Below are 14,591 nucleotides of genomic sequence, written 5' to 3'. Positions count from 1 at the left end.
TGCTGAGCTGTTTCCTGAGCCAGTTTCCTCCTCTGTAAAGTGGGGTTTGGACATGTAGGACTCTGTGAATGAAGCTCACCTGTATCAGCTGGAGCCCTGAGCCCCAAGGGAGAACTCCCGGGCACGGGCACAGCCAGGCCTGGGGACTTGCCCGGTCCAAGTCTTTTGGCCTGATGGCTGCCCCATCCTCGCTCCGACAGACCCATGGCTCCCTGCTACGTCTTCACAACGTCTCCCCAGCCGATTCCGGCGAGTACGTGTGCCGCGTAGCTGGCGGTGCAGGCCCTGAGCAGGAGGCCTCCTTCACAGTCACTGTCCCACCTAGAGCAGCGGGCTCCTCCTACCGTGAGTGTGGCAGATGCCATGGCAGGGGAAAGAGGGGAGACTGGAGCTGAGGCAGCGGGCTTGAGCCAACCCAGCCCTGCTGAGCCCAGCCCTCCGTGCCCCTCATCCCCCAGGCCTTAATAGCCCTGTCATCTCCATCGACCCGCCCAGCAGCACCGTGCAGCAGGGCCAGGATGCCAGCTTCAAGTGCCTCATTCACGACGGGGCAGCCCCCATCAACATTGAGTGGAAGTTTCGTAACCAAGAGCTGGAGGGTGAGTTGGGTGGGGTGGGTGGGACTGGAGGCAGGTGTCAATGTATAGTGATCACCACTGTGGGTGGACAGAGGCTGAGGATGGCACCAAACTCACTGTGTGACCCTGGGTAAGGCCCTTCCCTTCTGGGGCCTCCGGCCTGGACCCAGGAGTCTGCAAGGACTCTTTCATTTGCCGTCTGTGACCCTGTGAGCTGGACACCCAGGCTGGAGGTGTCAGGGGCGTGGGGCAGAGGTACACCTACTGACAGCACCCAGGCATGGGACACCCTCACTGACCATACCCTCCCCAATGCCAACCCCACAGACAACGTCCAGATCAGCCCCAACGGCTCCATCATCACCATTGTGGGCACCCGGCCCAGCAACCACGGTGCCTACCGTTGCGTGGCCTCTAATGCCTACGGCGTGGCCCAGAGCGTCGTGAACCTCAGCGTCCATGGTGAGGGCGCCAACCCCACGGGCTCTACCTTCCTGTTTCCGCCCCGATTCCAAGCTCAGAGCCTCCAGGTTTAAATTCTGCCTCTGCCACTGCTTCCCTCTCGGGCACTCTACCTCTCTGAACCTCAGTTTCCACATGTGCAGTGGGGAGACAAGTACCCACATGGTAGTTACTGAGAAGGGGTGGTGACAGTGTGACCAGCAGAGCCTGCATGTGGATCAGCGGTTATTCCTCTGGGCAGGGCCGCCTACGGTGTCTGTGCTCCCCGAGGGCCCTGTGCGGGTGAAAGTGGGGAAGGCCATCACCCTGGAATGTGTCAGTGCTGGGGAGCCCCGCTCTTCTGCTCGCTGGACTCGGATCGGCACCCCCACCAACTTGGAGCAGCAGATGTTTGGGTTCGTGGACAGCCACACGATGCTGCAGGTGAGGCGTGGCTTCCCCTGGCCAGAGGCCCGGGCTGTTTTATCTCTGGGTCTGAGGCCCAGACAGGGCCCATCCTTGAGCAGATGCTTGGAGTGAAGAACGTTGGATGGGCAGTCGGGTGATGAATGGATAGAGAGAGAAAGGGAGGAATGGGATAGGTGGATAGTGGGTAGATTGGAAGATGGGTGGGAAGAAAAAAGAAGGAAGGAAGGAGGGAGGGAAGGAGGGAGGGTAGGGGTTGGATGGGTGAGGAGGTGGGTAGATGGGTGGATAGATGGATGAATAGGTGGGCGGTTTGATGGGTGAATGGATAGACGGACCAATAGGATGTCTTGAGTGTTAGCTCTCAAGCAGCCAGTCAAATAGGAAAGCTAAAAACAAAAGGAAGGGCAGAGGAAAGAGGTAAAGCCAAGGCAGAGTGGGGGCTGATGCCAAGGTCCTCTCTCATGACCAGCCTCCTTGCTTTCTTCCAGATTTCATCAGCTAAACCATCAGATGCGGGTACCTATGTATGCCTAGCTCAGAACGCACTGGGCACGGCACAGAAGCGGGTGGAGGTGATTGTGGACACGGGCAACGTGACCCCGGGGGCCCCACAAGTCCAGGTTGAAGAAGTTGAGTTGACTGTGGAAGCTGGACACACGGCCACCCTGCGCTGCTCAGCCACAGGTGTGGACGGGGGCTGGCACACGGGGCAGGCAGAGCGGTGGTGCCTGGGGCTTGAATTTTAGACACAAGAAATCTGAAGATGGTGCCATGCTGCTGCATCTCCTAGTGATGGTGGAGGTGCCCACTTAGTGCCTCCCGTGAAGCGGCAAGACCACCCAGGTGTTTTCCTCACCATCCCTACTCCCAGCTGGACCCTGAGGTAGCCCAGTGACCTCTGCTTCCTTCTACTCTGCTTCACAGGCAGCCCACAGCCCACCATTCATTGGTCTAAGCTGCGCTCCCCACTGCCCTGGCAGCACAAGCTGGAAGGTGACACACTGATCATCCCCCGGGTAGCCCAGCAGGACTCGGGCCAGTACATCTGCAACGCCACCAGCCCTGCCGGACATGCGGAGGCCACCATCCTCCTGCATGTGGAGAGTAAGGCACTCATCTGCCCTCCTTGGGCCAGTCTGTACCGCATGCTGGTCTGAGCGCCTCCCCACCACCAGGCTACACCCTGGACAGAACCCCGTCCAGAAGGTCCCATGCACCTCAGCCCCCCAGAGCCTCCTTTCGCCTAAAGCCCACATTCCCTCCCTGGATCTTTGGTTCCCTTATCCCCAGTCCTTGGGGCTCACCATTCAGTGTCCTTGGTTCTTTGGCAAGTCTCCTGCTCCCATCTGACCTCTGTTCCTCCCCTCTCCCCACCTCTGCGTCCCCTTCCCCCAGGCCCACCGTACGCCACCACGGACCCGGAGCACACTTCGGTGAGGGCAGGGGAGGCGGTGCAGCTCCAGTGCCTGGCTCATGGGACGCCCCCACTCACCTTCCAGTGGAGCCGCGTGGGTGGTAGCCTCCCCGGGAGGGCGACGGCCAGGAACGAGATGCTACACTTTGAGTCTGTGGCTCCCGAGGACTCAGGCCGCTACCGCTGTCAGGTCACCAACAGGGTGGGCTCGGCAGAGGCCTTCACCCTGGTACACGTTCAAGGTGAGCGACCTAGCTCAGGCTGGGCAGAATGGGTCAGCTTTCCTCCAGGCCCTTTCCTTACCCAGCAACTGGCACCTGGGACCCCCACTTAGGACACAAGGACCTCCCTCCATTACCCCACCTGGAAACCCCTCCTTTCCCCTGTTCTCCAAAGCTTGACCCCATCACTGAGTTCTCAGCACCTCCAGCTCTCATGGCTGCGTCCCTCCACTGCCATTGACCTCGCACTGCCGAGGGCTGTCTACCTAAGTCCTCCGGACTTCACCTGCCAGACTGGGGACGCTCAGGGCAGGGCTTGGGCTCCGTCATTTCAGCAGCCCCGGGCTTGTCCACCACAGGACGCAGAACAGGCTCCGTAAATGCTGGCGTTGCTGACCGTGCATGTGTGACAGGGCAGCGCCCGCCCCTGGCGTGCCCAGGGTTCCCGTGGGTCTCCAAAGAATCCATTCTCCATGGTCTCCTCCATCAGTTACACCAGGCCAAACAAGTGCTGTTGGGCCCCACACTCTAGAAGTGGAAAAGCATGTAGCCCGTTGGTCTAGAGCCTGGGCTACAACGAGCCTGGGTTCAGTGGGCAGCTCGGTCACTTGGTAGTGGTCAGACATGGCCAAGTTGTCTCATACCTCGGTTTCTTTGTCTGTAAAGTAGAGAGAACAATGCCAGCACATAGGCTGACTAAGAGAGATACACGTACATAGAGCCGGTGGCACACAGTAGGCACTTAGTAAGTGGTGATAATATGTATCTGCACCTACCCTGCCATCCATCCGCTGCCGGAGGACCCACGCCTTCACCATGACCATGGATCCTCTTAGGAGAGACGGAGCCTGTGGAAGCACAGAGCCCAGCGCCTCACAGGCTCTTACATGGGCTGATTGGGTGACTGTCTGAGCGAGCAAAGGAATGAATCTACCAATGAAAGGTCTTTTTCCTCTGGTCAGAGGAGCTACCGGGAGAAGAATATTCCCTCAATTTTAGGATGGGGCTCCCTGGGTCCTGGGGAGGCGTCGGGTCACACACATACACATATACACACCCTCGTACATGTCCCCACAGGCCCCTCCGGCTCTCTCCCTGCCACCGCCATCCCAGCAGGATCCACACACACCGTTCAGGTCACGCCTCAGCTGGAGACCAGGAGCATAGGGGCCAGTGTGGAGTTCCATTGTGCCGTGCCTAACGACCAAGACACCCAGCTCCGCTGGGTCAAGGAAGGGGGTCAGCTGCCGCCTGGCCACAGTGTGCAGGATGGGGTGCTCCGGTGAGTGGGGATGGGGGCAGGACTGAACTTGGGCACCCCGGCCCCAGGTGTACAGCGGGGCTGTTAGAATACCTGCCTTCTTGGGGCTCCACGTAAAACAATGTCCTTGGACAAGTCACTTCACCTCTCTGACCTCAGTGTTCTCAGCTGTACAGTGGGTTATGAGATCAAAATGAAATGATCTAAAGCACTTGACACCGTGCTTAGCATATGGAAGGCCTTTAGTAAAGAGTGGCCCATATTGGTAGTATTATATAGAGGAAATTTGATTCTTCTGTTACAACTTTAGATTTGTGTTTGCAAACATTTAACATGAGGGTGGGGAGGGGAAACCAGGAACAACCCACACCACCCTTTACTTTCCCCAGCTTCTGCTGCAGAAGCAGGACCTAGAATAGGGCTCCAGAGGGGGGTTTTCACTTGAACCTTGCCTGGCTCGCACTCCGGGGCCCCGAAATGCCTTCATAACCTGGGAACCGGGCTCTGGGTAGGGTTGGAGGAGCTCTGGGTCGCCGCCTCGCGGACAGCATCGGGGAAAGGGAACAGGCTCTGTGGCCAGATATAGCCACGTGATCCAGGTTGTAGCTCTGCAATGGTAACTTTCACCTTGAGCTCTAAACCATAAGTTGTGAGTCCAAAATGAATGTGGTGAAGCCACCCTGCCCACCTCGCATGGTTTCTGGGGAACTAGAAGTGACACCGTGTGCTGATCTCTGGTGGCTTTGAACTCCCATGCAATTGCAAAGCATTCTCACCAATTGCTTTTATTCACTGATGACTTACTATTTTTTTCTTTACAGAATCCAGAACTTGGACCAGAGCTGCCAAGGGACATATATTTGCCAGGCTTATGGACCATGGGGACAGGCCCAGGCCAGTGCCCAGCTAGTTGTCCAAGGTAAGATGGTGCTGTCAGGCCTCTGCCAAGAGCAGGGGACAGAGATGAGGAAAAAGGGACTGTGTTCCCTAGGAAGCCCCTTAAATGTTATGAATGAAGAGAATGATCCGATTGTATCTTGCTTGTGTCTGGCATAGAGTAAGAAGGTTGACAAATATTGCAAGGGAAGAAGGAAGAAGGGAGATGGGTGGAGTGAGTGGGTGCTCAGACAAACCAATACAGAATAACATTGGATACACAAGTGAGTAAGGAATAAACAAAAGAGCAAAGAGCGAGTGTGTTAATGAGTGAATGCTTCAAAAGGTGAATGAAGGCCCTAGCCGGTTTGACTCAGTGGATAGAGTGTCGGCCTGCAGACTGAAGGGTCCCAGGTCCGATTCCAGTTAAGGGCATGTACTTGGTTGCAGGCACATCCCCAGTAGGGGGTGTGCAGGAGGCAGCTGATCGATGTTTCTCTCTCATCCATGTTTCTAACTCTCTATCCCTCTCCCTTCTCTGTAAAAAAATCAATAAAATATATATATATTTTAAAAAGTGAATGAAGAAACGAATGAATGCCTAGGGCTCCAGTGCTCACCTTTCCTGCACCCTCAGGCCAGGCCTGCAGCAGGTTGGCCTCACGCTGCCTTTGCCTCCTCCTCCCCCAGCCCTGCCCTCGGTGCTCATCAACATCCGGACCTCCGTGCAGACCGTGGTGGTCGGCCATGCTGTGGAGTTCGAGTGCCTGGCCATGGGTGACCCCAAGCCTCAAGTGACATGGAGCAAAGTTGGAGGACGCCTGCGGCCTGGCATCATGCAGAGCGGAGGCATCGTCAGGATTGCCCGCGTAGAGTTGGCCGACGCTGGACAGTACCGCTGCACCGCTACCAACGCCGCCGGCACCACCCAGTCCCACGTGCTGCTGCTCGTGCAAGGTGAGGGCCAGTAGGGACCTCCGTGGGGACTGGAGAGTGTGGCAGGGGTTTCTCATGCTGCCATCTCCTGCCTTGCCTGCCTGCTTCTTCCTTTCCACTCTCCTGGGAAGTTTCAATGTTGTGTATTTAAGAGGCAGGTTTCATAAGAGTGGTGGCAGCAGGGGATAAACGTGAGTGTTCCTCTGGACCAGGCTGGGACTTGCAGGAAAAGGCTACCCCCAGGGGCATCCAAGGAAAATGGATATGTAGTCCTTACCTACTGGAGCACCTGTTCTGATGAGGGAGACCTACAGCCCAGTCTGAGGGCTGAGACCTGTAAACACCAAACAGACATAACAGAGAATAAAACAAGGGCAGTGGATGCAGAGCAGACACAAATCTGTGCTTTCTTCAAAGGCAATTCCTTTTCACCCCAAACCCTATGCCCTGTCCCCTAACTTCCTGACCCACACTGCCCTAGTACCTACCCCTTCTCAGGTCCCCAAAGGACTGCACCACTTTCTGCCCAGGTGTGTTGAAGAGTCTCGGGCTGTGGAGTCAAATGGACCTGTTCCTGGGCCCTGCCTCTGCCCAGTTCACCTGTGCAACCAGGAATGAACACGTCAGGGCGTAGGCTAGGCTCGCAAACAATGGCTGTCATCCCGTTCATGGCCTCTGTCTCCTTCCTCCCTCTTAGCTTTGCCCCAGATCTCAACACCCCCAGAGGTCCGTGTGCCTGCTGGTTCTGCAGCCGCCTTCCCCTGCATGGCCTCTGGCTACCCTACTCCTGACATCAGCTGGAGCAAGGTAAAGGCCTGGCTGGGGACCAGTGGGCATGCCTGAGGGTCAGCGACCAGGTCTTCACCATCTCAGTGCCCCCAGGATCTGGCCCAGGCTTGGCACAGAGTGCTCAGGGTTTGAGGATGGGCCTGAGGCAGACATGGGAGATGGGCCCTATGGAGGTGCAGGCTAAGGCCAGGCAGGGTCCAAAGTGTGGGTGTGTTTGCAGCTGGATGGGAACCTGCCACCCGGCAGCCGCGTGGAGAACAACATGCTGCTGCTGCCCTCAGTTCAGCCCCAGGACGCAGGCACCTACGTCTGCACTGCCACTAACCGCCAGGGCAAGGTCAAAGCCTTTGCCGATCTGCACGTACCAGGTAAGACAGCACCCCCGGGATAGCAGGGCCCTGCCCACTGCCCGGTGGGCATCGTCTGTAACTCTGCCCTCTGCCAACAGAGCGGGTGGTGCCCTACTTCACGCAGACCCCCCACTCCTTCCTGCCACTGCCCGCCATCAAGGATGCCTACAGAAAGTTTGAGATCAAGATCACCTTCCGGCCTGATTCAGCTGATGGTGAGCAGGAGAGAAGCTGATTTGGGGGGGGCCTGGTGTAACTGCCGTCATGTTATGAGCCCTGGTAGCCCCCAGTCCTCCTCACCTCCCTCAGCCCTCCCCTGTCCTGGAGTCCCCAGGCCTGCCGGGCCTCCCCTCTGGGCCCTCTCTCACGCCTCCTCTCTTCTCCATCCCCACCTCCATGACATCTCTCATCTAAGTCTCCCCATGGCCCCTCTGCCATCAGTGCATCGACACCCAGCCCTCCTGTCCCACCTTCCTGTTCTTATCTCTGCTCCGTCTCCCCTCCTTCTCCCATCTCTCACCCTTCCCTCCTCTCTTCTCTCTCATCCGTCTCCTCCCACCTCTTGCGGGTCTCTGACTTTCACTGTCCAGGCCTCCTCCTCTACTCGGGTGAGTTCTGCCTCCATCACCTCGTTCAGGTAGACCCTACAGTGTGAGTGAAGCCAATTCAGTGTCTGCCTAGGAGCCGTCAGCAAGGCCTTCTGTTAGGGCACATCCTGAGGTCGTGGGGAGGCTCTGGCTGTGTGGGGTGCCCCAGGGGAGGGACAGCTGTTAGAGTGGAGGGCTCGCAAGCGTGGGTGGTTCATTCTTGGGCTGGGCAGACAGGGAGCCCGTAACTGGTTGGGAGGCCCTTACATACCTGTGCCCCCCCAAGGGATGCTGCTGTACAATGGCCAGAAGCGGATCCCAGGCAGCTCCTCCAACTTGGCCAACAGGCTGCCCGACTTCATCTCCTTCGGCCTCGTGGGTGGGAGGCCCGAGTTCCGGTGAGACCCTCCCCCTCCCGATTTACAGGGGGCGGGGGTTAGGGACTAGACTGCAGGGCTTTAGTCAGACATACACCCCCTTTGCTGAGTTATACATGGAGGTTCTGGAGGAAGGAGATGCGGCTGTTACCCTCAGCGACCACCCGATCTGCTGGAGTAGGCACAGCATGCCCCCAGGTGGAGGAGGAAGCAGCCTGAGACTTGCACAGAAATACTCAGTGATGCTAAGTGCATCCTTAGGAGCTGGCACTGCTGCAGTTACTTGTTGAACACCTGCTATGTGCCGGCACTTGTGGGAATGTAGAGTCTAGTTGGGGAAGACCAGCCGTAAACAAAGATGGGAAGAAACAAGGTGATCTCAGAGGAACAGTGAGGCCAGGTGCTAGGCTGCAGGGCCTCAGAACCAGGCAACTAGAACCCTGGGGGCTACTCTGGATAAGTTCCCAGGGCAGGGGTGTGGGGGAAGAGAAGAGCTAGGGAAGGCACAGGGATGGGGCAAGCTGGGAGTGGGAAATGGGGTGGGCCACAAGGCAGGGACAGGAACTGGAGCAGGACTGCGGGAAATGGTGATGTCACCTTTGCCCAGGCTGCGCCCCCTGCCCAGCCCTTCTTACCAACCAGACATCCTCCCTCTCTTGCCCTGGTCCTGTCGCATGGAGTAGGTTTGACGCAGGCTCAGGCATGGCCACCATCCGCCACCCGACACCGCTGGTGCTGGGCCGGTTCCATACCGTGACCCTGCTGCGCAGCCTCACCCAGGGCTCCCTGATTGTAGGCAGCCTGGCCCCAGTCAACGGGACCTCCCAGGTGAGACCCAACCCATCCCCGTATTCCCAGCCCCAGCCCCACCTCCACCCAGCCTGCTTGCCATTCCTGACCTTCCCACTCCCCAGGGCAAGTTCCAGGGCCTGGACCTGAATGAGGAGCTCTACCTGGGCGGCTACCCTGACTATGGCGCCATCCCCAAAGCGGGGCTGAGCAGCGGCTTCATAGGTGAGCTCCCTCCCCATCTCCCGCCCTGCCCAAGCCTTTCCAACGCCCATCGGAGCCTGGGAGGGCCCTGCAAAGTGTGGTTGGAACGAGCACCCCCACCTTTGCTCATCCATCTGTCACCTCCACCCCCAGGCTGTGTCCGGGAGCTACAGATCCAGGGCGAGGAGATTGTCTTCCATGACCTCAACCTCACAGCGCATGGCATCTCCCACTGCCCCACCTGTCGGGACCAGCCTTGCCAGGTAACCCCACATCCCACATGCCATCTGGCTGCCCCTGGCCACTGCCCTCAGCTGTGGCAGAGCCCTGTGGGGAGCGGGAGGGCCAATATTCTTGGCCTGATGTTTTGGTGTACCTTACAGAACGGGGGCTGGTGCCAGGACTCGGAGAGCAGCAGCTACCTGTGCATCTGCCCAGCTGGCTTCACCGGGAGCCGCTGTGAGCACTCCCAGGCCCTGCACTGCCACCCAGGTGCGGACCCACCCCTCCTGATCACTGTCACCCTGGGGAACTTGCCTGTACCCCAGCTGCTACATGTACTTACCACACGCTGTCACTCTTACCCAAGTACTTACCACTCCTCCTAGATACTGACCTCTATCACTGCCACCTAACACTCCCCTGCCCCCCATCTCTGCTACCCAAGTACCTACCCCCATTATGATGCCCAGGTACAAACCTCTCTCCCACCCGTTCAACCCAGGTAATTACCACCTTCCCATCCATTACCAAGGCACTCGCCCCATTAGCTGCCCCCATACTATTGCCCGGGTACAGTCTTTCAAGAACACCACAGACAGAGTCCTCATTCACTTCCCGCCATGCTGTCCCGCTGCCTAGCCTCTTCTGGCCCTTGCTCTAATCCACTCCCCCTCCTTAGCCTGGCCAAGCCCTAGATAGCCGAGGCCCCTAGGATGCAATAGGTAGGGCTTTGGCATCAGGACTATACCCTCAATGTCTTTCTCGTGGCCTGTGTGTCCCCAGAGGCCTGTGGGCCCGACGCTACCTGTGTAAACAGGCCCGATGGCCGAGGCTACAACTGCCGCTGTCACCTGGGCCGCTCCGGGCCCCGGTGTGAGGAAGGTGAGTAGAGCCCAGCCTGAGACCCCCCAGGGGTCCCAGTAAGGATGGGGGAAGCTGGGCAGGGGCCCTCTGGGGCCATGATGGGTCCTAGAATGCTAAAATGATGCCAGAGCCAGATGGCCTCAAAGTCACCTGGCCAAGCTTCTGCGCAGTCCCAATCCCTTACGTGAGAGCCCCGCAAAGGGATGCCCCTCTTATTAGGGATCCTTCCAGCCTGGTCTGCATGCGGGTGGGCCAGGAGTTTCTGTGCAGCCACAGCTGTTGCCTCACTGATCTCCAGCCTCTGGGACTAGAGAGTGAGGTGGGCAGGGATCCCAGAGTGAGGCTGAATAATGGGACCCCTCCCGGGACTCTGGTGTCCCCACTGCCCCGGCTGAGCTGTGGCTGCTGCAGGTGTGACCGTGACCACGCCCTCCATGTCGGGCACTGGCTCCTATCTGGTGCTGCCCGCCCTCACCAACATGCACCACGAGCTACGCCTGGACATTGAGTTCAAGCCGCTGGCACCCAACGGAATCCTGCTGTTCAGCGGGGGCAAGCGCGAGCCTGTGGAGGACTTCGTGTCCCTGGCGATGGTTGGTGGCCACCTGGAGTTCCGCTACGAGTTGGGGTCAGGTGAGCACTGGACACCACGTGCAGATGGGCTCTAGGGGCCACGTCTGTGCCCCCTGGGCTGCCTGTGCCCTGAGGAGGCTCAGAGGAATGAATTCAGAAGTCAGACCAATTGGAGTTCCCTGCTCCTTCACATTCCTTCTGTGTGTGTGACTTCAAGTCCCTAGACCTCTCAGGTTCCTGTGGAACACCAGGAGGCTGACGGGAGTTCCCTGTCCCTGTGTGGGGTGGGCAGGGCAGGGGACCGTCCGTGTGTCAGCCCTCCCGGCATCCTCCCTAGGGCTGGCTGTTCTGAGGAGCCCAGAGCCACTGGCCCTGGGCCGCTGGCACCGTGTGTCTGCCGAGCGCCTCAACAAGGACGGCAGCCTGCGGGTGGACGGCGGACGCCCTGTGCTGCGCTCCTCCCCGGGCAAGAGCCAAGGCCTCAACCTGCACACCCTCCTCTACCTCGGTGGCGTGGAGCCCTCGGTGCAGCTGTCCCCGGCCACCAACATTAGCACTCCCTTCCGTGGCTGCCTGGGTGAGGTGAGGAGCAGCTTCCAGAGGACACGGAGGGGAGGGGGGCAAACCAGACTCCCCCACCTGCAGCTAGCTAAGGCCCTTGGGACCAGAAACTTCACCTGGGAGCCTCAGTTTCCTCCTCTGTAAAATGGGGTAATTACACCTCATTTGAAGGGTTGTACTGAGGATTGACTGTACTGATGGATGTTGGTGGCACACAGTAGGTGCTCCTGTTTCTCCCTTCCCTACCCTACAGTCCCCTGTTCCACTCAAATTCCAGCTTGGGTTCCCAGCTACCGCTCTACTGCATTCTCTCTGCTGGTACGCCAATGCCCACCTCCTGTGTGGTCTGAGTCCTTCAGTGTCCCCATGCCCACAGGTGTCAGTGAATGGGAAGCGGCTAGACCTCACCTACAGCTTCCTGGGCAGCCGGGGCATCGGGCAGTGCTATGACAGCTCCCCGTGTGAGCGCCAGCCTTGCCAGAACGGCGCCACATGCTTTCCTGCTGGCGAGTTTGAGTTTCAGTGTCTATGTCGAGATGGCTTCAAAGGTGTGTGAGCTGCCCAGGCCCTGGGTGAGGGAGGGGCGGGGGGTGGTCAGCAGCAACTCCAGCTCGTGCCACTCACCTCTGCCATGACCCGCAGGAGACCTCTGTGAGCATGAGGAGAACCCCTGCCAGCTCCGTGAGCCCTGTCTGCATGGGGGCACCTGCCAGGGCACCCACTGCCTCTGTCCCCCCGGCTTCTCTGGCCCCCGCTGCCAACAAGGTAACTGCCCCAGCTTCTCTCCATCCCTTATCGGAGCTCTGGGGCGGGACAGCGTCTGTGCCCACTGACGGGACCCTGCCTTTCTCCATAGGCTCTAGACATGGCACCGCGGAATCTGACTGGCATCTTGAAGGCAGTGGGGGCAACGGTACGTACTTTCCAGAGAAGCTGAGTGGACTTGTCTCCTAATTGGATTCGGGTCTCTCAGCTCCCGGTCCAGTTACCCCACACCTTTAATCCTGGCTCTAAACAGAACAGGTCCACGTGAGAGGCTCGCTGGGCACAAGTAGAATAAAGAGCAAAGAAAGCCACACAGAGCTGGGTCCTACCATCTTGAACATTCACAGGCACTGTGCTAGCTGCTTTATAGACTATCTCATTTATCACTACTGAGATAGGTGGTGGTGTCGTGGGTCAGAGCGTAGACTCTGGAGCCAGCCTGCCTGGCTGTGTGACTTTGAGTGGGTCACTTAACCTCTCTGTGCCTGTTTCCTCATGTGTACAATGGAGAGAAGTAACATCCTTCCACAAGGCTTTGGATAAAATATTGTGTGAGAGTAAAATTATTGAAAGTCTTTAAAATGCTTAGAACAACACCTGGTACCTGGTGGATATATGATGTTAGCTTTTATGAATATCATATGTAAGTCATGGGATTATTATCAGGATCCAGTTCAATGAAATGATGTTTACAGCTGGATGTGAAACTCCCTGCACAGGGATTGGCACATAGTAGGTGCTCGGTAAATGTTAGCTGTTCTCCTCATCATTTGGTGGAGGGTGGCCAAGTATCCCCAACCCTTGCAGCTGCCAGGCCCACAGGGGCCGGCACTGGCCTGTGGGATGGGTCTGAGCAGGTAGGGCTGGGATGTTGGAGGTGCACACAGTATGGATGTTAGAGCCAAAAGGTCCAGGTTGCCATCCAGACTTCCTGCTTCCTGGGCAAGTTACTCACCCCGAGCCTGGCTTCCTATCTGGGAGATGGAAGGAACACAAAGGTTCTGGATCTTTCAGGTGCCATGGACTTAGGTGACCAACTGTCCCAGTTTCCTGAGGGCTGAGGGGTTTCTTGAGCTGTGGGACTTTCAGAGCTAAAACCAGGAAAAGGACTTAGCAACTAGGGATGGACCTATTGACTGTTTAAAAAAAAAAATGCAGCCAGGCTGGCATGGCTCAGTGGTTGTGCGTCAACCTATGAACCAGGAGGTCACGGTTTTATTCCCAGTCAGGGCGCATGCCTGGGGTGGGGGTTCAATCCCCGGTAGTGTGTGTACAGGAGGCAGCTGGTCAGTGATTCTCTCCCATCATTGATGCTTCTATCTCTCTCTCTCCCCCTCTCCCTTCCTCTCTGAAATCAATAAAAATGTATTAAAATCAACAATCACAAAAATAGGAAACCAATTACACTGAAATAAGATGATCAAAATGTTTTAAATTTTCTCAACTGTAACCTATGTGCTGCTTCATCAACACATTAAATAACAAGATCTAGTGCTGGTCCTAACAGCTAACACAGTTCAATAAGCGTACACAGTGTTCTGAGATATTTGCACCCACTGCAATTCGAAAAGGAAATCTATTGGTGAGGAAGTCACAGGCCCTCCTGCTGCTCCTTTCCTTTGTTGCCTGCGTGCATAACTAGAGAAACTGCTAAATCCAGTGAGACGACAGTGAACATAGAACCCTAATGTTTTCTATCCAAGTCCACAGGCCCCTGAATTCTGTCCACGCCCCCTGGGTCTCCAGGGCCTGCAGGTTCAGAGCCCCCTGGTCCTACATGACGGGGTGGAGGTAGGGTCAGAGGACCCGATGCCGGGTGGACACTCCGAGCAGGTGAGCAGCTGTCCCATATCCCCCTTTCTCCCACAGATGCCCCAGGACAGTACGGAGCCTATTTCGACGATGGTGGCTTCCTAGCCCTCCCCAACTACGTCTTCCCCAGGAGGTGAGATGGGTGTTGGGAGAGCCTGTGAGCCCGGGGAGGGGAGTGGGAACCTGGGACTTCTGCCCCCTCACCTGTCCACCTACCCCTCCCCCCCCCCTAGCCTGCCCAGGGTGCCTGAGACCATCCAGCTGGAAGTTCGGACCAGCACAGCCAGCGGCCTCCTGCTCTGGCAGGGCATGGTGAGTGTGGGCGTCCAGCAGGGCGGTGGGAAAGAAAAAGGCGGAGGCCACACCGTCAGGGGCCTCAGCTCTCCAGGCTGGGGACCCCAGACACCCTGTGCTTCCCTGGCAGGAGATGGGAGAGGCCAGCCAAGGGAAGGACTTCATCAGTCTCGGGCTTCAGGATGGGCACCTTATCTTCAGGTGGGTTCTCTCCCTTCCCTGGCACCTCGCCCTCCCCCCCCCCCCCA

The 14,591-nt window shown here is 57.7% G+C and overlaps 1 protein-coding gene across 1 annotated transcript in view; it reads left to right on the top strand.

Moving 5' to 3' along the window:
- The window catches only part of HSPG2 (heparan sulfate proteoglycan 2), a 115,214-nt gene that overhangs the window by 98,613 nt on the left and 2,010 nt on the right, over positions 1 to 14,591 (top strand). The window contains 27 exon segments of the mRNA XM_023758322.1: positions 201 to 345; positions 459 to 599; positions 906 to 1,040; positions 1,282 to 1,463; positions 1,937 to 2,132; positions 2,373 to 2,552; positions 2,844 to 3,104; positions 4,161 to 4,365; positions 5,166 to 5,263; positions 5,911 to 6,177; positions 6,854 to 6,963; positions 7,166 to 7,313; positions 7,394 to 7,510; positions 8,169 to 8,280; positions 8,943 to 9,087; positions 9,174 to 9,273; positions 9,406 to 9,515; positions 9,636 to 9,744; positions 10,258 to 10,356; positions 10,750 to 10,971; positions 11,249 to 11,493; positions 11,849 to 12,020; positions 12,115 to 12,237; positions 12,329 to 12,385; positions 14,107 to 14,182; positions 14,283 to 14,361; positions 14,474 to 14,544. Of these exon segments, the coding sequence (XP_023614090.1) occupies positions 201 to 345; positions 459 to 599; positions 906 to 1,040; positions 1,282 to 1,463; positions 1,937 to 2,132; positions 2,373 to 2,552; positions 2,844 to 3,104; positions 4,161 to 4,365; positions 5,166 to 5,263; positions 5,911 to 6,177; positions 6,854 to 6,963; positions 7,166 to 7,313; positions 7,394 to 7,510; positions 8,169 to 8,280; positions 8,943 to 9,087; positions 9,174 to 9,273; positions 9,406 to 9,515; positions 9,636 to 9,744; positions 10,258 to 10,356; positions 10,750 to 10,971; positions 11,249 to 11,493; positions 11,849 to 12,020; positions 12,115 to 12,237; positions 12,329 to 12,385; positions 14,107 to 14,182; positions 14,283 to 14,361; positions 14,474 to 14,544 (3,905 nt within the window).

Source organism: Myotis lucifugus, unplaced genomic scaffold (genome assembly GCF_000147115.1).
Source record: "Myotis lucifugus unplaced genomic scaffold, Myoluc2.0 scaffold_128, whole genome shotgun sequence".
Lineage (NCBI taxonomy): Eukaryota > Metazoa > Chordata > Mammalia > Chiroptera > Vespertilionidae > Myotis > Myotis lucifugus.
Note: the sequence above shows the minus strand (reverse complement) of the source record. Positions and strands in the feature narration are given on the sequence as shown.